The sequence below is a fragment of the Mytilus californianus genome, unplaced genomic scaffold (assembly GCF_021869535.1).
Source record: "Mytilus californianus isolate M0D057914Y unplaced genomic scaffold, xbMytCali1.0.p SCAF_8, whole genome shotgun sequence".
Lineage (NCBI taxonomy): Eukaryota > Metazoa > Mollusca > Bivalvia > Mytilida > Mytilidae > Mytilus > Mytilus californianus.
The window spans coordinates 19,163,462-19,190,486 of NW_026262734.1; the positions used below are offsets into that span (position 1 = coordinate 19,163,462).

General features: G+C 35.5%; 1 protein-coding gene across 1 annotated transcript in view; it reads right to left on the reverse strand.

The window, feature by feature from the left end:
• Positions 1 to 266: 266 nt before the first annotated feature.
• Positions 267 to 27,025, reverse strand: part of LOC127711934 (uncharacterized) — a 70,041-nt gene continuing 43,282 nt past the window's right edge. The window contains exons 6-7 of the mRNA XM_052218091.1: positions 26,279 to 26,321; positions 267 to 300 (exon numbers count right to left, since the gene is read on the reverse strand). Of these exons, the coding sequence (XP_052074051.1) occupies positions 267 to 300; positions 26,279 to 26,321 (77 nt within the window). The remainder of the gene's footprint in view (positions 301 to 26,278; positions 26,322 to 27,025) is intronic.

Genomic DNA, 27,025 nt, shown 5'->3' on the forward strand with positions numbered 1-27,025 from the left:
TAAAAAAGACAGGAAATATGTCGGTGAAACAAATAGTTCAAATCTAATTGAAATTTAAAGTGCCCATGAACTCACTGATCATGCACGAGTGATTCTATTCATAAAAAGTGTCCGTGTAACAACTAAAAAGTGTCCGTGTATCATATTAAAAGTGTCCGTGTATCATATAAAAAGTGTCCGTGTAACACCCGTTAATGTACTGTTTTTCTATAGCTCTGCTGGGGGCAAAGTCGTACAAGTCTAAGGAACACTTAAGTTAAGATGTTTTATGCATACGGGCCAAGATGGTCAGAAGGGAAACTGAAAACAAGAAAAACCAAGATAAAAAAAACAAACAAAAATCATACTAGTAAACGTGATACCATCAATCTATCAGATGGGTTCCGCTAAGTGACAAACGTTATAATCTAGAATGAACGCGGTTGATAGTTTATAAAAAATATTTGATCAAAAACCCTTTGCCTATTTTACATGCCGGCGACTATAGACGTATATTTTCAAGTGCATTCCAAGAAAGAGTTTGAGGAACTCAAAAAAAAAAAAGGATGACGTACATTTTGTATTTCAATAAGGCAACCTTTTGACTTTAGGATGACAGCTCTATGTTTAAATCTAAAATAGGGATCCCTCTGTTAATGGAGTTTTAATATAACAAGCATAATATAAAAGAACAGAGTTCCAATGACCGATGCTTTGATTTTGCGCCAATTGGCATTTCATTTGCGCTAATTGGCATTTCATTTGCGCCAAATAATCTTTCATTTGCCCCACAAACCATATTTCATTTGCGCCAATAATACATGTAAATACAGGTAAATAGTATAAAAAATAGTTTTATTCAAAAGAGACTTTTAATAATAACTTTAAAACACAGTTTTTGATTGCATAATAAAACATATTCATCCGAAGTCAGTCATCGTAACCATTATGAAAGCACTAGACACTAAATTAATACGTTCCTAATAAGAGACTTTTCTTAATAATGTTAAAACACAGTTCTGTTATAAATTAACGAGATCATAAAACCTAAAAGAAAGCACTATACACTTGAGTAAAAACCAAGAGTTAAACTTTGTTCTGACATAAGACCTGTAAGCAACGGCTCGGATGTACTCATTTACGCTGGATAACCTATATGTGTAGTAATATAAAAATACAGATTTATTTCCTGTATATACAAATAAGGAGATGTGGATTGATTGCCAATGAGACAACTATCCACCAAAGTTCAAATGAAGTGGATGGAAGCCATCATAGATAACCGTACGGCCTCCAAAAAACATTCCGCATAGTTGGCTATAAAGGGCTCCAACATGATAAATACGAAACAATCCAATTCTGAGAAGACTAACGGCCTATTTGTCTCAGAATTGACAATGTCCATCTTGACAACTCAAATATGTGAACACTATATAATTTTAAGCCTAAGTGACTCTCAGTTTTATATTAAAAAAATAGTATGAACTTACTTTGTTACCCAGGGAGAATACTTACAAAAAAATCTTATTCACGATGTAGCAATGAATATTTAAAACTTTTCCGTTATATGTTACCTGTAAAATGGCGCAAATGTAGTTTTAATTTTTTTGGCGCAAATGAAATTTAACATTGTGGAGCAAATGAAAGATTGAAATTTGCGCAAAGCCCCCAATGACCCCCGCGTTGCACATATTTTATATGTCCAAGGGCAATAAAATAAAAAACACCTTTGTATTGGTTCTGTAAAACGTTTAATAACTATCTTATAGAAATGATAGCTTGAGAGCAAATGCAATGCAATTTACGACATGATTAATTTTTCCAAGGGGCTAACCTCTTGGAACACGGATTTTCGAAAATATCCGAAACATTGCTGATATAAACCTTTGATATAAATTTCATAAAAATCTGGCAAAAAATTGTACACGTGAGAGCACTGAAAATGCAATTTTCCATGTCATTAATATGTTCAAGTTTGGGAAAAAATTTGTCTAAATCTCAGTAAAATGGATATTAATAGAAAAGTAAAGGAATTTCAATAGAAATGTATACATAGGATAATATCCGAAAACAGACTGCAAATAATGCATATGTCAAACGGAAAATGTCACTTGTGTGATGAAAATAATAATATTGCAATTCTTGAGCATTTACTTATCAATGTAACAATGGCTAGGCTCAAGCTAGCAGCCACTCCGCTAGCAGCCAGTTTTCAGATATGCCTATAAACCCAAAAGTTGCATAAGACTCAAATGTTTTTCTATACTATATATATAACGCTTTTTAGTTTAACAATCGAAGACACTATGAATGCGTTTTAGGGGTGGATCCAAGAATTTTGAAGGGGGAAAAGGGAGGGGGGGGGGGGAAATGGCAAAAAACGATATATAAATATATATATACCGCCGAATGGAGGGATACAAAAAATTGTTGGACGATTTTATGCAAAAAATAAGAAGATATTTTTCCGTTGGAAGAGGAGGGTGGCGTACGCCCTCCACGCCTAATCTGAATCCGCAACTGACATTTACATTTTCATTTCTTAATCAAGAATTAAAAGACATTTGTATATTTTATCAGCACACCGCGCTGCACGCGTTGAAAAAGTGAGACATAGATAAAAAAATATATACATAGTACACTGCAAGAGTGGAGAAATAAGGAAATACTTTTTTAAAACACAATGTTAAGCAGAATTTTTTTCGCAATTTAAATTGTAACCCTCAAAAACATGGAAATGTGGAATACAATTTTTGTTAAAAATCTTTAAAAAATATGATTTACCTCCCTTTAAAACTTACTACTTTAGAATAATTAAAATATTAGGTCTTCTTTGATGCGTAAAACTACAAATACTTGTATCATAAGGTGTCAAACATTTATTCATTAAATATTAATGATCATGTAACAAACAGTTACAGAAATTATATATAATTAAGCTAATTTCGGTTTCATTTTATGCCTATTTCATGAGACTCATTGTGAATATTCATGAAGTTCGAATAACATTTTCACAGCTTCGGAAACACATTCAGCATTTATCCACAAATGATATCAGAAGGAAAGGACTACTATCTATACCATTAAACGAGAAGACCTCATGTTGTGTGTCGCTTCTCTTCCTTCCACAATAAATTAATCATCATGCATCAGTGTCCTATAGGTACCATGCATAGTCGCATTTGTCATCCTCTCTTATGATTATTCAGTTTGGGTTATTTTGGGAGGAAAACGAAAATAAAGGCGTCCGGATATTGTTTCCGTCATCGGACGGACTTTTAAGTCATAGAAAAGACTTCCGTTTAGGACTGTTTTAGAATTACACATAATTTTCATAGGGGACAGGACAATTATTTTCGCGTTTTTCTGTATACTATGATCATACATATACTATAAATAAAGTGTATTTGCTATTTACTATCTATTCCAAGTTTACTATCCACGGCTGTCACTGATATATTATATAGAGAGTCTCTATATTATATATCAGTGACCACCGGTGGATAGTAAACTTGGAATTGATAGTAAAATAGCAAATACACTATATTTAAAGTATAGTTATGTTCATAGTATACAGAAAAACAGAAAACAAAAATTAACGGACTTTGGAATAAAAGGGGGAAGTCTAAAAAAAATTGTCCTGTCCCCAAGTACCAATGACTTTTGATACCTTTCCTGAAAAAAATGGAAAACAACACGTTTAATAATTTCATGCGTCCGAAGCGCTTTCCTGGATTTACCTTCATCTCCAGTCATGAATCTTTTACAAAAATTCATCCTACAACAGTTCACATACCTTCAATTACGCTCTTCGTTCTAGTTTACTTTTAATTCTGTTGGTGAATTTTAGTTAGTTTGAACTGAATATAAGCAATGAAATGAATAAGCTGTCATAGACAAAGCGAGAACTAAACATAACCCATCTTGTCGAAAACAGGATGAAATGAATATTCTATCCAAAATAAAGAATTATTGTGTACGAAATCGAAAGTAAATTTTTGCGCGGCTTTGCCGGCCTCAAAAATTACTATTGTGAAGCTAGCCGGCGATAACAGTCGGCACCTTTCTATCCAATCTGCAAAAATATTCATGAGCCTGCGATAATATTCATGAGATGACCTGGGTTCGATTAAGCGTTGTAAGGAAATGTCGTTTATTAGGATAAAATCATGTTTGCTGTTTATATTTGATATTGCTATAAATAACAATAAAATCTGAACACTATGGGTGTCTTCTTCGAGGTCTGCGTTTACTTAATCAATTATAAAAGGGGAACGCTTACGGAGAACCGATAATTACAAATATTTTTTCGGTAAATTATATAAAATGCCAATTGAAACATCAATGAATAGCCTTTTATATAAAAACATTAAGCTGAACCATAAATACAATCTACAGATGCTTCTCGGTAAAGACACGTTCCATATAGAATTACAAAATGGTTGTTATTAAATTCTCTTACATGCCGACGTGACATTTTTTACTGGTTTTGAATCACTTTCATAATTATACAGTACTCCTATTATAAACAATCGTTTTCGACCATATTTAACAGCTCAGACTAAAAGGTAAGACCAGGTACCCCTACCCTATGCTGACAAACTGGTACGGATAGGGCATAGGTTCTATGAGCCACTTTAAAGGCAACAACTGGTACCAACGTGAATAATATCTAGGTTTGGCCAGCCGACAGAGGTGAAGTTGGACTATGTGACATATCAGGATACAAGGACCCCCCCCCCCCCCAAACCACCAAACATGTTAACAAACTCTAAAGCAACACACCCTTCGTTTAATAGTGACAAGCTCGTATGGGTCAAGGGCATAAGTGCCCAGAGCCATGTTAGAGGCAATGTCTTCATCTTCTTCTTGTTTCATGGCCAACGTGGTGAATCTCTTAGTGTGGCCAGCCGGCAATAGTTAAGTCGAATTATGTGACATACCCGGTAACCCGACTCCCTCGCCCTATGCTGACACAATTAGTTTGACTTGCCAGCAATAGTTAAGTCAGAGTATGACATACTAGGTATCCCCACCCCATCCTTCGCCCAAAGCTGACAAGGTCTTAAGGGTCAAGGGCATAAGTCATAAGGGCCATTTTAGAGGCAATGTCTTCTTCTAATTCTTGTATCATGACTAACGTGAATACTATCTAGGTTTGGCCAGCCGACAGTAGTGAAGTTGGACTATGTGACATATCAGGATACAAGCCCCCCACCCCAACTACCACTCATGCTAACAAATACGTACGGGTCTAAAGCATACGTGCTATGGGCCTTTTTAAAGTTGGACAATGAGAGGTCCCCCTAATCCAATACTGAAAACTCGTACGGTTCTAGGCCATCGGTGCTATAGGCCATTTTAAAGGCAATGCATACATCTACTTCTGGTATCATGGTCAACGTGAATAATCTTTTAGTTTGTCCAGCCGGCAATAGTTAAATTGGACTATGTTACATATTAGGTGCCCCTTTTTATCCAATGATGACGAACTCGTACGAGTCTACGACATAAGTACTATGATGCATTTCAGAGGCAATATCTACCTCTGGTACCATGGCCAACGTGAAGAATGTCTTAGTTTGATCAGTTGGACAATAAGACATATCAGAAAACGGGAGCGATGAGGGATCGGTTTTTAATTAGATTGACCAGCTACCCCCACCCTATGCTGACAAACGTGTATGGGTCTAGGGCATAAGTGTTATAGACCATTTTTGAGGCAATGTCACCATCTACCTCTGGTAGTATTGATTTTAGAGAATAAAGTATTGTATGGTACCATGGCCAACGTGGAGTATCTTTTAGATTGGCCATCCACCAAAAGTTAAATCGGACTATGAGATATAACAAGTTCGCCCCATCCGATGCTGACAAACTCATACAGGTTTAGGGCATTAGTGCTCAGAACCATTTTAGAGGCAATGTCTACCTATATCTCTAGTAACATGGCCAACGTGGAGAATTTCTTCTTTTGGCCAGCCGGCAATAGTTAAGTTGGTCTATGTGATATATGGCAGGTAACCCCCATCACCCCCACCCCCCCTCTCCTTTTCACGATATGCTTGCAAATTGTACGGTTATAGTGCTTCAGTGCTATGAGCCATTTAAGAGGCACTGTCTTCTCCTTCCTCTGATATCATGGCCAACGAAGTGAATCTCTTAGTTTGGCCACCCGGCAATAGTTTACTCGGAATATGTGACATACATGGTACCCTAATTCACCCCATCCCTCACACTTATGCTGACAGGCTCGTATGGGTTATTATTTAGGGGCATACGTGCTAAAAGCCAATTTAGAGGCAATTTCTACTTCTACGTCTAGTTCCATTGCCAACGTGTCTTGGCCAGCCCGAAATAGTTAAGTTTGACTACGTGACATACCAGTATCCCCCTCATAACCATATGCTGACAATATCGTTCGGGTCTAGGGCATAAGTGCTATTGGCCATATTAGAGGCAATGTATGACTCTACCTCTAGTACCATGGCCAAAGTGGAGAATCTTTTATTTTTGCCAGCTGGCTCACTCTAGTTTGCTGACAAACTCATACGGGTCTAAGACATAAGTGCGAAAGGCCATTTTAGAGGCAATGTCTACCTGTACCTCTGGTACAAAGGCCAACTTGGAGAATTTCTTAGTTTGGTAGGCCTTCGATAGTCAAGATGGACTATGTGTTATATAGCAGGTACCCCCTCTTTTTAACCATATGCTGATAAAAGTGTACGGGTATAGGGCATCAGTGCTATGAGCCTTTTTTGAGGCAATGTCTTCTTCTACCTCTGGTATCATTACCAACTTAGAGAATATCTTAGTTTGGCCAGCCGGTCATAGACAAGTCGGACTATGTGACATACCAGGTACCCCCAACCCTATGTCGACAAGCTTGTACGGGTCTAGGGCATAAGTGCTATAGACCATCTAAGAAGTAATGTCACCCTTTGCCTCTTGTAGTATTGAATTTTAGATTAAAAAAGTATTGAATGATACAATGGCCAACATAGAGAATCTTTTAATTTGGCTTACTTGCAATACGTAAGTTAGACTATGTGACATTCCTTGTACCTCCCTTTTACCTGATGCTGACAAACTCGTATGGGTCTAGGGAATAAGTGCTTAAGGGCATTTCAGAGGCAATGTCTACCTATACCTCTTCCACTTCCTTTGGTATCATGGCCAACGTGGTGAATCTCTTAGTTTGGCATACTGAAAATAGTTATTTTTAACTATGTGACATATTAGGTACCCACAGCCCTATGCTGACAAACTGGTACGAGACTAGATCATACGTGCTAAAGACAATTTTAGGGCAATGTCTAATTTTACCTCTGCTACCATTGCCAACGAGAAGAATGTCTAAGTTTGGCCTGTCGCAATAGTTATTTGGAATATGTAACACACCAGGTACTCCTCACCCTATGGTGACAAATTCGTACGGGTCTAGGGCAGAAGTGCTATTGGCCATTTTAGAGGCAATGCCTACCTCTATCTCTGGTACCATGAGAAACGTGGAGAATGTCTTAGATTGGCCAGCCGGCTCATAATTACCAGACTTGGGAACTTAGTAATTTTCCAGCAAATTGAAGGAGGGTACAAGTTTTGTGTAATTACCTCGTCCTACAGTTTTCAAGCTAGTCTCCTGAAACTTTGCAGGACGTTTGTACATATATGGAAGCTATTATTGAATTGTTTGGGGATTTTTCTCTAATTTTTCAAGACATTGGAAATCATTCATTTTTCAGCAACATTTATTCAAATAATTGCAACCCGACCATTAAGGACTGTGACCTATTTTTACGAGGTAAATTTAGAGTGGTTAGGGGGTTATTTATGTCAGACATTGACCTATGTAGAAGACTTTCCGTTGGTTGTACCACCAGGGATTTTTCGTCAAGGAAGCCTGTGGCCTCGTGCAGATAATGAATTGCCGTAGAGAAATAAAAGGGAAGAGGCACAATGTCAGATCCCGATATAGGACCTCATTAGGTCACTGGCTTTCATTTGAACATAGTGCGAAACAAGAATTGCTATAGGGAACGATTTAAATTTAGGCCAAATACAGTTTGTCTGTAATGTCAGACCCCGATATTGGACATTCCTGGATTGTCCCAACTAGTCCTTTGTATGGTGTAGACCTTCCGTGAGTTGTTTGGGCATTTTGATCCAGGAAATAAAAGTTCACTGCCTTTGATTGGAATTTAGTGCATATAAAATAATATCAAAGAGGTTTTTTCCGGATTAAATTTAGGGCGAGTGACGGGGGTCAGTAATGTAAGACCCCGATATTGGGCATGTGGTGAAGACCTTCGGTGAGTTTTCTTACCTGGGCCTTTGTCCAGGAAACCTTAGGCCTCTCGTTTGCATTTATACCTTGTGGAGATCAAATGAAAGTATGGTCATAAGGATTTGTTTATGAGTTAGATTAAAGTTGGATGAGTCATACCTTGATATTGGATCCATGGTATAGACCTTCTGTGAATTGTCACCCTTGAGCTTTTTGGTCCAGGAAATATAGGGCTATTCGATTGTATTTGAACATTATAGTGCAGATGAAAGCATTGCCGTATTGATTTTTCTTTTACGAATGGAAATATGGTTGATAGGGTCAGTTATGTAATTCCGATATTCTATGTTCTATAGATTATATATGGTTTAGACATTCCGTGAAGTATCCTATCTGGGCTTCTTGATTAAATAATCCATAAACCATGCCTTTCATTTGCATCTAGGGCGTAAAAGGTATCCCACTAGACAATTTGATATAGAAAACTGTAGGCCACTAGCTTTTATTTGTACCATTTGTGAATAAAAAGCCTTATAGGATCGATTTTTTTTTGGGGGGGAGGGGGCGGTGGCATGGGGGAGGGGGGAGGGTTGAAATTAGGGTAGGTATGGGTTCAGGTATTTCATACCAAGATTTGAAACCAATACTGTAGACCTTCCTTTAGTTGTCTCGCCTAGGCCTTTTAGTCCAATAAATATTTGGCCTCTGTCTTTCATATGCGCCTAGGGCAAATAAAATTATGGACGTAGGAATCTTTTCACAGATTAAATTCAGGCTGTGAAAAGAGATACCATGATTAAAATTTTGTACGCCAGACCCGCGTTTCGTCTACAAAAGTCTCGTTAGTGACGCTCAAAATCAAAAAGTTTAAAATGGTAAATTAAAGTACAAAGTTGAAGAGCATTGAGGACCAAACAATTCCGAAAGGTTTTGCAAATACAGCTTATTTATAAGGTAGCCTATTCCTGAGGTAGAAATCCTTTTTTATAAAAGTTTAAAGTTTTGTTAATTTATGATTATGACCATATTTATCAATGATAATTCATATCAACCCACAGAGGTCATTAACGTCAGAACTCGATAATAGAAATGTGTTGTAGACCTTCCAAGAGTTGTGTCAAAATGTGCAATTTGACTCAAGAAACCGTAGGTCACTTGTTTGATTTTTATACTAGTGTGAATAAAAGCATTGACGTATGGAGTTAGATTTAGAGTAGCTTAGGGGTCTGTTATATCAGACCCCCATATTCAACATATAAGGTAGTCCTTGTGCGAGTCCTCATACCGGGACATTTTAGTCTAGGAAACCTGAAGTCATTGCCTTTAGGTGTCAGACCTAAAATTCACTCACTCCAATCTAGAACGTAAAAATAGCCCATTTCTTGAATAAAAATAGTGCTTTTGATGTCATTGTTTACTTAAACTGACCAATATATTTGCAGAAATGAAACTGTTGATGAAAGAAAAATATATATTGAGCCAAAATTTACTTGTCCATAAGTTTGCATTAAAAATTGAGGATTAACGCGCTCCATAGTATACTTATTCAAGATTTCCAGAAAACCAGGGGTTATTGACAGTAGTAGTTACTTTCGGAACGTTGGTATTTTACTACAAGACTTTAAAGAGAGGCGAAAGGGACATTCAAATTCATAAGTCAAAATAAACAGACAACGCCATGGCTAAAAAAGAAAAAGACAAACAGAAAACAACAGTAAACAAAACACAACATAGAAAACTAAAGACTAACCAACACGAACCCTACCAAAAATTAGGGGTGATCTCAGGAGCTCCGGAAGGGTAAGCAGATACTGCTCCATATGTGGCACCCGTCGTGTTGCTCATGTTGGAACCCAGTAATAAGTCTAATTCGGTAGGTCATATTCGGGGAAAGCGAGGACGGGATTGTAGTTATGACAATCGGAACATATCCGTTATCGGTTATCATCTGTGAATCGGATATTCCATACCGGTCAACCAACACGTGATGGCGTCCGTAAAATTTATGAAGGGATGACTTCAACTTCACCACTTGGAACTCTTGGTTTAGAAGTTTCCTTGTGAGTAGCAACCCTCTATCAAGGAAATCATGACAGGAAATACAAGCCCTGGAATATCGTATCAACTTGGAGATATATACTCCGTATGCAGGCGCTGCTGGATGAGTTGAACATGGATTGAAAATTAGCATGTAGAAAGGTGATACATGTACAATTCAAGATATAACTGGTTTCCATGAAGTTAATCTTAAGGTAAAATATTTCGAAAGCTGTGAAAATGGAAAAAAATGGTTGAATAGATGGGGATTTTGAATTGGTGGTCTGACATCTTTAATTTGCATCATGTGCGGATCAAAATATTGTCGTAAGAATCTTTTTAATTAAGTGATGGTAAGGGGTCAGTAATCTCAGACCCCGATTTGTAGCCTATGATGTGGATCTTCTGTTAGGAAACACATCTTGGCCTTTTGGTCGGTAAAACCTTATAGTCTATCTGTCATATGCTATAGTCAGGATAAAAGTACTGGAGTTGGGATCTTTTTCGAATTAGATTTAGACCATAGGAAGGAGGTAAGTATTATCAGACCTCGATATTGGATCTGTGGTGAGATCTATCGAGGGTTTTTTGCCCTGGGTATTTTGTTCCAGAAAACATTAGGCCAGTACTATACAATTGACAGTGTGGCTGCACAAAAACATAGCACTGGGTTTTAAAATATTAACCCGAAACATTAACCCTTAACCATTACAAATAATAGTCTAGTTCGAAAGAACAATTGACCTGGCATGAGAATGATTAAATTGAGAAATACAATAAAGACATGGCATTAAAAAATAAAATGGAAAGTGAGGGAAATTACAGAATTGGATGTAAAATTCTGACAGAGTAAAATTTTTAATTCTTAGGAATAGAAGAACTGAAAATTAATACAGTCTGGGCTTTCACTAGACTAGAAAAAAATAAAATGAATTTTTGGGAACCTATGTTAAAAGTAACGGTTTACAAATAAACCCTAAATCATAATAGGCTTATTTCCCCTCCTTGTTGATAAGTAACTGGTATCGGGGTAGGTATACAAAAATTATTAAATAAACTTTGAAATGATAAAAACAAATGTTTAGAGGCATGATAAAAATATATACAATAGCGAAATGGCATTAACAAAAAGAAGGATGCTGGATGTTGAAATAGTAAAACAGTTATTGCAAAGAAACAACTGCTTGAAAAAATTAAAAATTTAGAAAAAGCTCATATAATTGAACTGATTCAAACTAAACGGACAAAAAGGAAAGGAAAGGAAAAGACATACAGGGAACTTTAAAGGTGGACCCGGAAACAGAGAATGAAGGTTGTTAATGGAATGAAAAAGACTGCTTTGTTAAAAAGTGTTGTGGAGAAACCAGAAGAAACAAGGAACAATCGTAAGAGAAGTAGGAAACCCTAGGAAAAAACCTTGGATGGGTTATTTGCCTCAAGGACAATTAAACTCACAGTCTATATGAATTATGTGATTTTACATTGTATGATTGAAAAGATGGTTGGTGATAAGAAGGAAGAAGAAGAAGCTTAGTAATTATGCATTGCTGGACAAAGTATTCACAAAGGCGACCAACTTCAAAGATATGTTGAAAACGATGTGTAATAGCTTTGGAGAGAAATTTGCAAGTTGGACATAGGATAAAAGTGATGAGGCACTGAAAGAGGTGATTAGTATAAAATTTGATATCGGCAAATATAGATCCATTGACGGATCTCAATACTAAGTCTTACATAATTGGCTGGCAGACAATAAAGCGATCATGGATGTGAGAACCAGGACGAGCAATGTTTTGGCATCAATACACCACGAATAATAGACCGTTAAAGTCACGGCCGGGTGAACAAGTACCAGCGATGGGAGATGAGTTAACGTTGAAAGGATTGATTTCCCAGTGAATCTCAAGAACATTACCAAGTATGAGAAAAACAATCCAAATATATTCATCAACTTGAATGGTTTAGAAAAGAAAAGGATCTACCCACTGATGATATCGGACACTGCAAAAATGAGAACTGAATGTGGACTTGTTGACGATTGAGAAAGACGGATTGACACATTGCTTTGTGTACTTGTTTATTTTTTCATCGTGCTTTGTTTTTTGCCATGGCCTTTACAGTTTGTTTTCGACTTGTGAGTTTAAATGTCTCTTTGGTATCTTTCGCCTCTCTTTTAATCACTTCCAAAGTGACCCTATCCCAGCAAAAAGAGTAAGATAATAACAAGATAACTGTGAATGTTAAGATGCCTGATCAAGGGGCTTAACAAGATTTTAAAAACCACATGAGATCAATGAAGGTTCCATTATTTCGTAGTGTACGCAGAATTTGACTGCTTTACTGAGTGTCATGAAAATAGCGCAAACTACGTTCCTCTTTTATTGTACTTTCGTTTGTCGACGACGGTACGTAAATGACGTCGGCTTGGGCAGAAGTCGAAATAAGATGTTATCAAATGGTAAACTTGAACGACTGTATATTTTACATGTCTCGTATCGCCACTGCATTTTGGTGTCGTGAATGTTGGAAATGATGGATTCGAAGTTGAAAGCAGTACGGGCAGGACACAGAGGACAAGTGACAAGGTAACTAAAGAAATTTGAGGACATTGAAAAGAATTCGGACTTAGACAAAGATGAAGTGAAACTGATAGCGGATGCCATTGAACAGAAACAGAGGACTATCGTGGCATTAAATGAAAAGATACTGGATTCAACGTCGGAGGAGGATGTAGCGGAGGAAATACAAGAGTCTGATGAGTATATGTTTAATCAAGAGTCCAAGCTTCGGAAATTCGAAAAAAACTGTCAAACATTGATTCCTTGTCTCAAAATGTAAGAGTCGCATCAACGTCTTTAGATCCAAATGCAAACAGTTTTACGCCAACTTACCCGACGAATTCATCGCTTACCAATGACAATGTCATACACAGCAATGGAAATGGAATAAATGTACAAAAAACACATTTTGATAATTGCCGCTCCATGCTAAATACCCATCGTGACTTGCAGTCTACAAGTAATTTGTACAACCAAGGCTTTTCTTCGGTATCAAATAGCAGTCAAAACCACAGATTATCGAAACTAGATTTACCGCACTTTGATGGGGACATTTTACAATGGCAAACCTTTTAGGATTCTTATGAATCAACTATCCATTACAACAGTAATTTGACCGAGATACAGACATTAGGTTACCAGAAGGCCCAACTCTATGGTCACGTCGCCCAAACAATTGAAGGTTTCGCACTGACAAATGAAAATTACACCACAGCCATCAATTTACTCAAAGAGAGTTTTGGACAGCCCAATAAGATAATTCATACCTACATGATAGCGTTAATGTAGTACATCATCTCCCGAAAACTTGCACAAGCTGAAAATGTACTGGACAAAGACACCAAAACGAAAATACTTGGACTACGTTGGGATACAACAACAGACAAACTAGTCCGGAAGTAAATTGAACCAGGAAATCGGGAATATCACAAAGCGGGAGATTCTTAGCCAGTCTTCAGGGATTTACGATCCGTTAAGTCCTATTACTGTGTGAGCCAAACTGCTAATGCAAGATTTATAGAGACAGAAAAAGGACTGGGACAAACCTCTACCGTCGGAACTACAACATCTATGGATAAAACTTGCTAAATATTTAAAGATCTCAACAACTGGAGAACTGAGACACTATTTCACAAGCTCGTCAGTCAACATCGACCAAAATGAACTACATATTTTCGTCGATGCAAGTATGGGCGCATATGGAGCAGTAGCATATATTGGTAATGAAAGTAATTTAGCAGTAGTAATGGCAAATAATCGTGTAGCACCACTAAAGAAGTTGACTCTTCCACAACAAGAACTAATGGAAGCACTTATCGGCGCTCGCCTCGCTAGCCACATCAGGACAACCCTATCTAGCAAAAAAGTGGTATTTTGGTCAGACAGCCAAATTGTTCTACACTGGTTAAATACGTCGAGACAGTTAAAACGATTCGTTCAGAAAAGAATTGATGAGTAAAAAAAGTTGACTGCACAGGATGAGTGGAGATATTGTCCAACTAAAGAGAATCCAGCAGACTTACTGACTCGAGGAATGACTGCGAAACAGTTTTTATAGAACACACTCTTGTTTAACGGACCCGAATGGCTAACAGATGAGAAAAAATGGCCGACATGGAACTCACAAGTAGTACCGTATAATCATCCTTCGTAGAACACGACAACATGGACAACACACCAACAGAATAAAAAAACAGTCTAAAGGAAACAGGAATTGATATTATTATGAACATTACTCGGTACAGCACCTTATACAAAACGATCCGAGTGACCGCCTTTATTCTGAGATTTGTAGACAACTGTAAAATTCCAAAATCACAGAGAAAAACAGACAAGCTACTTGATACTAGTGAACTACAACAACTTGAAGTCACAGACCAGCAAAAGATTGTCACTCGTGAAACAGTTAAGATTATTTTTTTTATTCAAATGGAACTCTTCGTTGCGGTGGGAGGATTCACAAAGAACCACTGACAGAGACTGCTAGATTCCCTTATTTATTACCTATAGATTCCCCACTTACTCCATTGGTTGTACATGATGTACATGAAACATTGAAACATTCTGGTGTACTAGCTTCAGTAACTCAGATAAGACAAACATATTGGGATCCATGCATTCGCCAGTCCGCGAAGAAGGTTCTACACAAACGTATAACTTCCCGAAAAGTTAGCGGGAAACAACACAGAGAAACTGACCCGCCACCATTGCCGAAAATCAGATTGACAGAAGAATGAGTACGAGCGAATGAAAGAATTCACAAGTGGATACACGGACAATAATTTGTGAAAGTTAAAGTTAAATTCAGTGAAATCTAATATTGACAGTTTAAAGTTAATTTCACTTTCTGCCGTAACCATGGACATGTTTTGAGAATTATTTGATTTAAAGTCATTAATTGGTAACTGGGAATTTTTTTTTTTTATATAATTGTATTTATTTTCTTTGCGTGCCCGGATAATGTCGCGAAAATAGCGCGAACTACGTTCCTCTTTTATTATACTTTTGTTTGTTGACGTCGGTACGTCGTCTTGGGCGGAAGTCAAAATAAGATGTTATTAAATGGTTGACTTGAACGGCTGCATATTTTATGTCTTCATCGCCACTACACTGAAGACGTCAAGTCAAAAAATTGAGGGATCGAAGAGAAATCAAGCCAAAGACTTTGTAAAATAAATCAATGAACAGAAAGAGATCTCAGCCGCAGAAATCATGAGTCACTGGTGCCGAATGAATGACTGCATACCAGACATCAAACCCTACCAGAAGCACACACCGCTCGGAATTTGCTATATCATTAAGTGCTATGACGACAGGGTGTTAACTAGAGAACCACTTTGTTATACACATTGTACAATGCAGTGGACAAGATCTTTGTGAATAAACTTGAATAAGATTTTTTGGCGCTGTACCAGAAAGATAAATATCAAAAATCCAATGATATATTGACGGAGAATAAGCAACGGGTCTACAGTATAAGTGCTAAAGTCCATTTAGAGGTAATGCTTCCCTCTACCTCTGGTACTATGGCCAACAAGGAGAATATCTAAGTTTGGACAATCGGCAATAGTTATTGGACTACTAGTATGTTACACACCAGGTACCCCTCACACTAATTTTACAATTTCGTATGGGTCTAGTGCATAAGTGCTATTGGCCATTTTAGAGGCAATATCTACCTTTATCTCTGGTACAATGGGCATCGTGGAGAATATCTTAGATTAGCCAGCCGGCTCGTTAAAGATTCCAAGAACTTTCTTGTTGACCTTAGTCTAAACTTTGGATTTATGGTCAGTCGGGTAATTGGAGATCTCGTACCACTGAGAACATGTTTATATATGTATTTGTAAATGTCTGTGGTCTGAATATTGCAAACGAGACTTAGTATTGTGTGTGAAGCAGATCGTGGCTCGCGTTCGGTATTTGGTTTTTAGGTAGTCTTATTCATAATCAGTCATCAGTGTTTTTAGCAGGTCCAAAATCTCCAAACGTAGGTAGATTGGTTTGTCAAATATCAGCTTGGTTCGTGTCCTGTGGATTACAGCCAATAAATCATTAAATATGGTCCCTTTCTTGAATTTTGGGATGATTGCTAGTTTTAAAGCTTTCGTGTTGTTACGGATACCAACACGGTTCCGGATTTTGTCAATGATTTTGCAAACACTTTCATCATCCTATTGAATTCTTGTTTAAATGTTGCCATATGTTCGGCTCGGAGTTTCGTTTTCTTGTCAATGTAAGGTTTCAACCGTGGGCTTTGGTTGAACATGATCACTTTATGTAGATTCCTAAGTTTCAAACCCGTGGCCAGATATCTCTTTAAGTGCACATGATGCACCACATATGTTGTCTTGTTCTGAAGATTAGCTACTGGTTCTTGATTTGACTCCGTTCATTTACAAAGATTGTGGAGCCAGTAGACAATCATTAGGTAACCTTTCTTTTGCTATCATATCTCCATCGATTTCCTTAACAGGAAACGTGATGTCACAATCAATTACTTTTTATTTTCTGGGAACACCATTGATTAATCAAGGCAGTCTGTTGCGTGATATATATTCTTTGCGAAAAAATTAATCCATCGAACACAAAAGATGGTACATTTATTCAAACCTCAGCCAAGGTATGTAGTTTTCGACAAAGTAAAGGCCAGTAAAATTTGGTGACCATTCTTCGTGTAAATCTCATACATGTGGTCTTAGCAAATTAAAGTGTGTGTCTAATTTTTCCAGCTTATATTTTGAAATCCGAGTTTTACCGCAGTCCAGTATCATAAGAAAAACCCTTCTACTGCAAGTAACGCAATACACATTTATCATTGAGGCTGGCTAGGTAGTCGCGTATTCATGTTTACTGGGTAGTCGTGTCTACTGTAATACGTTTAATATAGCAAGCCCTTAGGCTAAGTTGGAATTCATCCGGATCAAGTGAAAATTTCTCTAAACACTTTCCGTACACTATGATTGGAACTTTCATTTATCTCATATGGTTTTTAAAATCTTTGTAGGTTCCTTGATCCGGCACCGTTACATTCGCAGTCATCTTTTTTTATAACAGTATTCTCTTTGCTAGGTTAGGGTCTGCTCTTTTTGTGATTAAAAGAGAGGCGAAAGATGCCAAAAGGATATTTTTAAAGGGTAAGCAAATCATGTTCCACATGTGACACCCGGCGTGTTACTCCTATAAAATATGTTCATTAACTATATCAAAATGAAAAGAAGATTTATGAGCTTGTTGAAAGCATGTTCTCGATGGGTAAAAAAAACTTAAATACATCGACAGAGTGATTGTTCAATTGAAACATACGACTGAATCTGAACGATCACGTAACACAGACGATGACAAAATAAGTGGTTAGCCTCATCAAAGTCCTTTTTCCCATACTAGGTACAAACGAAAGTTGGGGAACTAAGGTCTGCTTGAGAAAGAACATCCAGGGTGAAGAATCTCTTAGATTTTTTAGAATGGGTTCAAAGTTGGGGTCCGACCCCCTACCCCACCCTAACTTTAAAAGTTAATAAAAAATTTCCTACGGCAATACTTTTTTCCACACTAGGTGCAAATGAAAGTTGGGACCCTTAGGCACGCTTGACTAAAAAATCCAGGTGGGGTATAGCACGGATTTTTTTTAAAATTGGTCCAAAGTTGGGGTCCGACCCCCTACCCCACCCTAACTTTAAAAGCTAATAAAAAATTTCCTACGGCAATATTTTTTTCCACACTATGTGCAAATGAAAGTTGGGACCCTTAGGCATGCTTGACTAAAAAATCCAGGTGTGGTATAGCACGGATTTTTTTTTAATATTGGTAATTAGTAATATCCCTGCACACCATACTTTGATTACTAAAAATAAACCCTGCGTGTCATCAAAACTGCGCGAAACCCATTGTTATAGAAAGAGAATGATTCGCTAAAACAGATTTAGCTGACATGAAAGTATTTAAGTACGAACGCAACTATGAATTCTTGTAGCGTAGAAATATTGTTACTTTTTAGAAACTATTTTACAGGATGCCGAAAATATGGAAAGCTATTTCACACAATATCGAACAACAATTTTCTGATGGAAAAGTAAGAAAATTTTGCCAATATTTAAATAATTTCATTTTGTCAGTGTTGACAGTTGAAGTCTTAAAGCGTGCAGCACGATGTTGAAAGCACATAATACTGTTTTTAAAATATTGAACAGGAAATGAAATTTCAAAATTCATTGAATAATGTTTTCGACTGCTAAATTCAAGTTAAAACATGTATTGTTGTGGTTATATAAAACACTAACGTTTTAGTAAGTTTGAATCTTATGCAACTTTTGGGTTTATAGACATATCTGAAAACTGGCTGCTAGCGGAGTGGCTGCTAGCGAGTGGCTGCTAGCTTGAGTCTAGCGTAACAATGTTAAACCATTGATAGAAACAGTTGTCAGAAATTTACAACTTTGTAACTTAATTGATAACGAGGCACTCACTGAAAAAGATATTCTATTAGGAATCTGTACTGATAATTCCAATGATACAATTTTTAACGCAATAATAATATTTTATTTTGAATGGGCTATTTGGAAGATACGTAATAAAAGCAAATTCGATAAAATTAAACTGAATATGCAGTCTATACGGCTTTGCTGAAATTGCACATGAAAAACGAATTAAAACTACTCTTGCTACGCTCGGATATAATGTATATATGCAGAGCAAAAGTTGAACTCTTTATCGAAAAAATATAGGAAAATATACTTAGATCTACTGGTCTAAACTAAAGGTGTGTTCGATTCCATATGTAATAATCTTATTGTATCATTGGGTAAACTTGGTGAAAAGTATTTAGTTATTTTTGACAAAAAGAAAACTAATATTTTTATTGTAATCGATATTTGAATCTATGTTTGTGCATATTATGTATATTATATAAGTAAATTACCACATATATCATGCTTCATACTACTTTAGTACTTATATATTACAGTATAATTTCTAAATTTTGTCTATCACATGAATATTTTCCAATTCAAATTATAACTCTCATTTTTAACAATAAAATATACAGTTTTCAATGTTAAATCAACACATGGTAGTCAGTGAACCGGATTTGCGATAATGATTATCCGGTAAAAACAATTGTACTGGTTATTTAATATATGTATGTAAAACTTTTGGAGTTTAAACTCATTTGATTTTTCCCTGGTCAAGTGAGGCCGTTGAAAATACAGGGGTCCCTAAGTATGCGACCTGGGCTACTTAGGTATTTATATATCAGGAAATGTTTGAATAAAAATATTTGTTATCGTTAAAAAAAAGAAATATGTTCAAGAGGCAGAACTCTTTAAAAAATAATTGATCGGAACTGATTTTCAAACTTATCGGAAACATTGCTGATATAAACCTATGATATAAGTTTCATAAAAATATGGCAGGAATTGTACACATGAGAGCGCTAACAATACAATTTGCCATATAGTTAATATTTTTAAGGGCATACCTCTTTTAAAATTAGTTGATCGGCACTGATTTTCGGATTTGTCTGTGACACTGCTGATACATGTATGATGATAGGATATAAGTTTTATAAAAATCTGACAAGAATTGTACACGCGACAAGACAGGACGGACAGACGCACGGACGAATGGACAAACGACACAGATATTTTTATTTCATCTAAAAACTATACGCTCGGTATTTCTATGTCCCCGGCAACCCGTCTAATATTGGCTGATTGACGTTAGGCATGAATTTAAATCATAAAATATTTCTACTCTTTCAAAAGTGAAAAAAATAGATTCGGCGACATAATTAATTTTAAAGATCATTTAAGGCTTTTCCATTCGTTCATTTCATCTCGGATTATAAAATTATTGATATTGTAACCGCTCTGTTTCCTTTAACGTATGATATACTTTCAGAAATAACATCCCTTATTAATGCGACATAGTAATACAATTTATGCTTTCCATCTACAACCCAAACAAACCACCAGATGTTTAACATTCACTAGTATGAATCAACGAGTACCTCATGTATTTTACATTCTATTGGGCAATGCATAAATGAAAAGAGAAAGGTGAATTGTGAAATGTTTACTTATTGGGGACTTATTCAGAGTAAAAAATTTTCTCATATAAAATAACAGTATATACATTGTTCATATACATTTGTACAACAAGATAATAATGATTGAAAAATTTAAAACGATAATACAATAATACAGAATACAATAGCTTGGCCAAGTAAAGGGTCAACTAAGCCACATACAAATATTGAAATGTTAAGTGTAACATATGTACATAACATTCACAGATGAAGATGCTCACAACTTAAAACTGGCATATTATTTACAAAAAAACATTTGTAATGGACCACAACTGTAGATGAACATCTAACAAACATCAAAATAAACAAAATAAAGCTTACGGTGGTGAAAGCGGATGGAGGGAGCGAAAATTTATAAATTCAAACATAAAAGTCTTGGTTATAAATTATCGATCTGTAGATCAGCACGATATATTGTGTAGAAACTGAACAAAGGTCATCCAGCCAAAAGATCGTAATGCAGGACTTCCCGAAAGGTGTAAAAAAAAATTTGAATTTCAAATCAAATTATGATCTCTTTCGTCTGCATAAAAATAGTTAGTAAAATAACGTGCCTATACACACTGTATATATTTTTACAATCTTCTTTTTTAGTATATGTTGTTATATACTTTCAATTCTTATTTCATTTAATATTAGAATTTGACAATTGTTATTTCTTACTATAGATATAAATATGATAATTTGAAAGTCTCAAGTTTTGTTTACCACATCATCTTTATTCAAAAGTCAGGAGGTCTATGATTTTATATCCCATTTTTCATTCAAGTTTTGAATTTGCCCTAATGAAAACGAAGTACATTGACATTTTTCAATTTGATGACGTTGGTAGAAAACTGAAAACGTTGTCCACTTAATTTTGACAAATAACAAAAACTCAAAAACTTACAAGAAAAAATTTCATCCAAATGACGGTTTTTATTTTGTTTTATGAAAACAAAATAATTTTCAATTTTGATTTTTCTAAATAGATATGTCTATTTTTAGGTGACTCAAGGCCTATTAGATACAGTATTTGTGTCTTCTATGGAGAAAGCTATACCATTGACAGATTTGTTGACAGCTTTATTGAAAACAATATGAGTTTTGTTAAAAAGAAAATAAATACCAAAATTTGCTTTGAAAAAGCTTTAAAATTTGGACTACTGAAAAGACCAAGTACACATTTTTCTAATAAGATTGAATACAAAGGATAAGATTAAGCCATTTCGATCATTGTTCTTCAAAAGTTTCTTTCGTTTTCAACAAGTTCAAGAAAATCAGGTGTCGATAAATGTTGTCTGATAATGTAATGCTGCTTTTTCATATCGCCAAAATTTAAGGACATTGCTAATTTTATACTTTCGAAGTACACTGACTTTCATATTTTGGTATACATCGAGGAGTGAGCTGAGTCAATTCGGTATCCCTTGCTTGTTGGCTTACAGGATAAGAAATACTTTCTGATATATTAAAATGTTGAACATCTTCATATCCACTGCTTGACTCGTACGAGTCATTATCGTTACAATCTACTTGGCTCACAGGTATGTATCTAAAAATAAAACGAATGCTCATCCTAATTAACAAAATACAAAGAAACACACCCTCACACACCCCGGGGACCCACAAACAGTTCCTGATTGGCCAGTCCCTAACTATGTCAATGAAATCCGTAGTTTCATAGGCTTGGCATGATATGAAAAGAGATTTAACCTTGATTTTTAAGAAGAAGCATATCTGCGGACAAATTTATATTAAAAAGCATGAAATTTAAATGGAATAAAGAGGGTCAAAATGTATTTGAACATTTGGAGGAAGAGCTTAATTCTACACCTTTTTTAATGTACATTTTAAGGGGAAGGTCAATTCATTTTAGTCACAGATGCCAGAAGTCATGCAGTATACTGTAAAAGTCGTGCTTAGAAATTAAACACTTGTATTACATGTTTAGATCTAAACGTGCTTAGGATTGTGTTTAATTTCAAAACACATTTCTCAGTAAGCACATAATATCTAAACATGTCTTGAATTTAAACACTTTTACTGTGTTTAAAAATGAAAGTGTTTAGAAATTAAACACTTTTTTCTAAGCTAAACACAATTCTAAACACAATCCTAAACACATTGTACTGAGACACGTTTAAATCTAAACATGTAAAAAAAAGTGCACAAAAGATGTGCTTAGAAATGTGTTTAGGATCTAAACACCATTTTTACAGTGTAGGTGCAGCAGGGTAAAGAAAAAGGCGATTGTCTGTGCTAGTAGGATTTTAAGAGACTCACAACTGAACTATTGTACCATTAATTGGGAACTTTTGTCAAATATTACTTTTGTCAACTATTTTCGCTATTAATTGTTAGATCAGACTTTTAAAATTCGCACATAGCATGCTTCTTTTATTTAGTTGATGAATTTTAAACACCCTGAAGGCATCGTTGCTATGTGAATTTTTGCATTTGACACTTATAAGTATCTAAAAAAGGTACCAAGCATACGAATGCTGATGTTTTGATCAGACTACCTTAAAAGCTGTGTAAACGGCGTGAAGATTGTCCTGGGTGTGATACAAATCGAGCAAGTCTGTGTTGCTTAACCCAGTTGTATGTGTTCAAGCACCTCTTATACCTGAAACTAGTGACTGAAATTAAAAAAAAAAAACACCACTTTATAAATTATATGCGTCTGAAGCGCTATCTGGACTTACTTTCATCAGGAACGCACAAAACCAAAAATTCTAATGCTAAGGATTACTAACAGTGGAAGAGCTATATGACCAAAAAGGACCTAACATAGCTAAATCAATATAAGATCTACTGTGCGTGAGGAAGCTTAACAATTTAAGAAAGATTTATTATAAATCATGTCAGTACCGATATACGTGAAACTGAATTAAACTATATCCTATATCAAAGCTGCAAGTATATCGATGAAAATGAGTAAGAATTGCCTCAAATTTCAAATTGGTTTATAGTTTGGACAAATGAAAAGAATGTATCATGGCAGGTAAATGACCCTGACATTTCAAAATTTTAAAGAGCTGCTGAATCAGTTTGATCAAACTGCTAGTAAAAAACAAGATTCCGGTTGTGCATATGAAGTTAAGGACACATAACTTGTTGCACTTATAAAATGTTGTTTGGTTGTGAAATGGTTTACCCATTAGATATTATGGCAGAAAATTCTTCAAACCACCCATACACTGTGTCCAGTTGAATTTCAATTACTTCTTTAGTAAAACGTTTGTTATGGAAAACTTCAAAATCAAAAGCTACTAGAAAAAATATGACAAGGGACTTCAACCTAGACAGTATTATTCAAATCCCTACTTTAGAAATATTGCTGCCACATGGTAATTTCCTGAAATTGACGATGGAATACAGTCGAATGAATCTGACATTAAACCAGCTTCAGTTAATAATATGTTAGATCCTGATCACTTTGGTTAGGAAACAGATATTCCCGTTAATAGTTATTTAACTCCTCAAACCATGTGAAGGAACATTAAGTCACCGTTCATCATATCACCAAGCATCATGCAAATACAATGTTGCCAACTGTAAAGGCTAAAATGGTCAAACATAAAGAGTTCGCTAAACCAAAACATTGTTTGCCGCCCATTAATGAGGTAAAGTTCTGATTGTGATAGATGAGAAGTATGTATATGTAGATGCTTTGGAATAAATTCAATACAGGGAAGGTGTACCCAGTGACACGGAGTACGAGTTAAGGAAATAAGTGAGGAAGAAAGACTTTTCTATTTTGAATATTTGTTAAATAGATTTGCATCCTTTTATTTTTAGACAATCTCAATTTTTTTCAATGGTCTAGTTGAGGGGAATGTGGCGGTTAAATTTTCCATGTTTCAAAAAATATTTTCACGAAATTACACGCTGTCGGGTGCTTTTCATGTTTTAATACGACTTGAGAATATGTACGCTTTCCCATACTTTTACTCTAACTTGTGATCACCTTGTATTTTAGTCATTTAGTGATTTATATTTTCTAATTGAGAATATCTAATTCAAATATGGCCATGTTTTTTTTTGTATAGAGAAGTTCCGAGCTGTAATGCAGTATATGTCTAGATTTTTCAATCGAATGCGTTTAGAGACTTGGTTTGTTTTTATATTTTATAAATCGAGGCAAAACAAGTTTGAAAAAAAAACTACTTTCGTTTGTTGAAATTTTGTGTTATGAAATCTATTTGGATTTAATATATCTAGAAATATAAGTATACAAGCCCTATAATATTTTAAATCCTTTTTTTTTTCTTCCGAGAGCCATTGTCAGCACAAGACTTTTAATCAGGACTGTTTGCCCCGCGCCAGTTTCAGTATGACTGGACATTTCGGCTTAGATATTGAAACTGTGGCTTTTTTCTAAATGTGTCCGATCACATCTTGTTCTTCTTTACTTGGATTAGACCTTGTAACTAAATTAGTTTAGTATTTAATTACATTTCTTTTTTTATGAATAAGAAAAATTCCTAAAAATGAAATAAAAAGGGAAATATATTTTTGCCGTTTTTCCCCTTATATTGTGATTTTATAAGTTGTACTTGCAACTTGAAATGTACAATTTTGTTTTGTTTGACATGAGCATTTGTCTATATTGCAATATCTAACATGTCTGACTTTCGTTGAATTTTAATACCATGAGGATTCTGAGACCTAAGACCGAACTCTTGAAAACAACAACAGCTAATCTACGCTCTGTTTGTATGGTTAAATTTGTGAATATTGCATTAATAAGTATTTGGTCATTGTTTTAGGTTTTCCATGTTTGTCAGTAATCAATATGGTGTCTCATCAGATCAGAGCAAAATATGGTGTACATTAAACAAAATTTGTTATAAATTAAACCGACATCTTACGAAGACATAAAAGAATATCATCTAATATCAACCAACTGTTGAAACCGCTGAGGTTATATACAAAACAACGACACCTGACTATATTCTTTTTGTCAAAATTAAATCTATTCTGAAGAGTACAAACAATAACCCCAAAATAAAACAGGTCTGATGTTAAGAGTAGTCTTGGATCCAGACACAATACTCCCATTACCGTAAGCGGACTTATATTTTAACTGAAACTTGCGACATCGAAAACATTTCACCAGGACAAAGACATTTTATCCATAAGAGAAATAGGTTAAAATGGGTACGACTCGTGCGAATTGAATATCGCTTGATATCAACTTTATTATCGTTATTTTCTTTTTAAAATAATAGTAAGCTCATAAAAATCTCATTTATTACTATATTGAAATTTAATAACTCGAATTGACATCAGGCAATATCATATTCTCACTCTTTATTAAACCTATAAACATCTTTTAAATATCATTTTAAATATCAAATACTTTTCTTTAGAGGTAATTTGGTGAAATGAGATTCTACGTGTCGAGACTGATAAGCACAACAATATATTAATCGGACTCGGACTTCTCTTAAACTGAGTTTTACTGTGCGTACTGTTGTACGTTTGTTTTTTCTACATTGGCTAGAGGTATATGGGGAGGGTTGAGATCTCAAAAAACATGTTTAACCCCGCCGCTTTTTTGCGCTTGTCCCAAGTCAGGAGCCTCTGGCCTTTGTTAGTCTTGTATTATTTTTAATTTTAGTTTCTTGTGTATAATTTGGAGTTTAGTATGACGTCTATTATCACTGAACTAGTATACATATTTGTTAAGGGGCCAGCTGAAGGACGCCTCCGGGTGCGGGAGTTTCTCACCCATTGGTGGACTTCGGCTGTTGTCTGCTCTATGGTCGGGTTGTTGTCTCTTTGACACATTCCCCATTTCCATTCTCAATTTTATGTTATCATAATTTGATATCCTTATCAACTTACTGTCTTTCATTTGTTTGTTGCACAGGAGGAACCGTTTCTTCATCTAAAATTCAAAATATGACTTCACTGATATACCGTTAATTTGATAATGTTGACAACTAAAATCACAATAAAAATCATCTATGTATGCACATTGATATCTCATACAACAAATAGTTATTATAGAATTTCTCCTTAACTGGAGTTGCTTTTTTGTAGAGCGAAAGGGGCTCGCATAACAGACGCCTTTGTCACTAAGATATTGATGGACCTGATAATGAACCATCACGTTACTTTTACTACAAAAGGTTTGCTTGCGGTAATTACTTATTTTAAAATAAATTTGTAAAAACGCCGATATTTAATATTCTGCGTTACAGTAAAATAAAAAAATTCAAAATGAAACGATAACGTCCATTATCTTACTGGTTTCACCTTCAATCATCAAAGATAATGAAATTGTCATTGAAACCGTCGTTATGGACGACGTTTGATTGTTTTTATACCACGTTACTTTATCCCCGGCTTAGTATGGGCTCGAAAATGTTTATGCATTTCTTTTTCTTTTACTTTTTTTGGTCTCAGTTAATGCATGACGACTTTATATCGGGAAAAATTTGAATTGTGGATTTTGGTCTATGGCTCAGTTTCCTATATGTCCACTCCGATAACTTTTGGAGTTTTCTTGTTGACGTCTGTTGTGTGTGAACTGTAACTCATCTCCTTAGATTGCAAGTTTTTCCAATGTAATTTTCATTGCAGCCATTG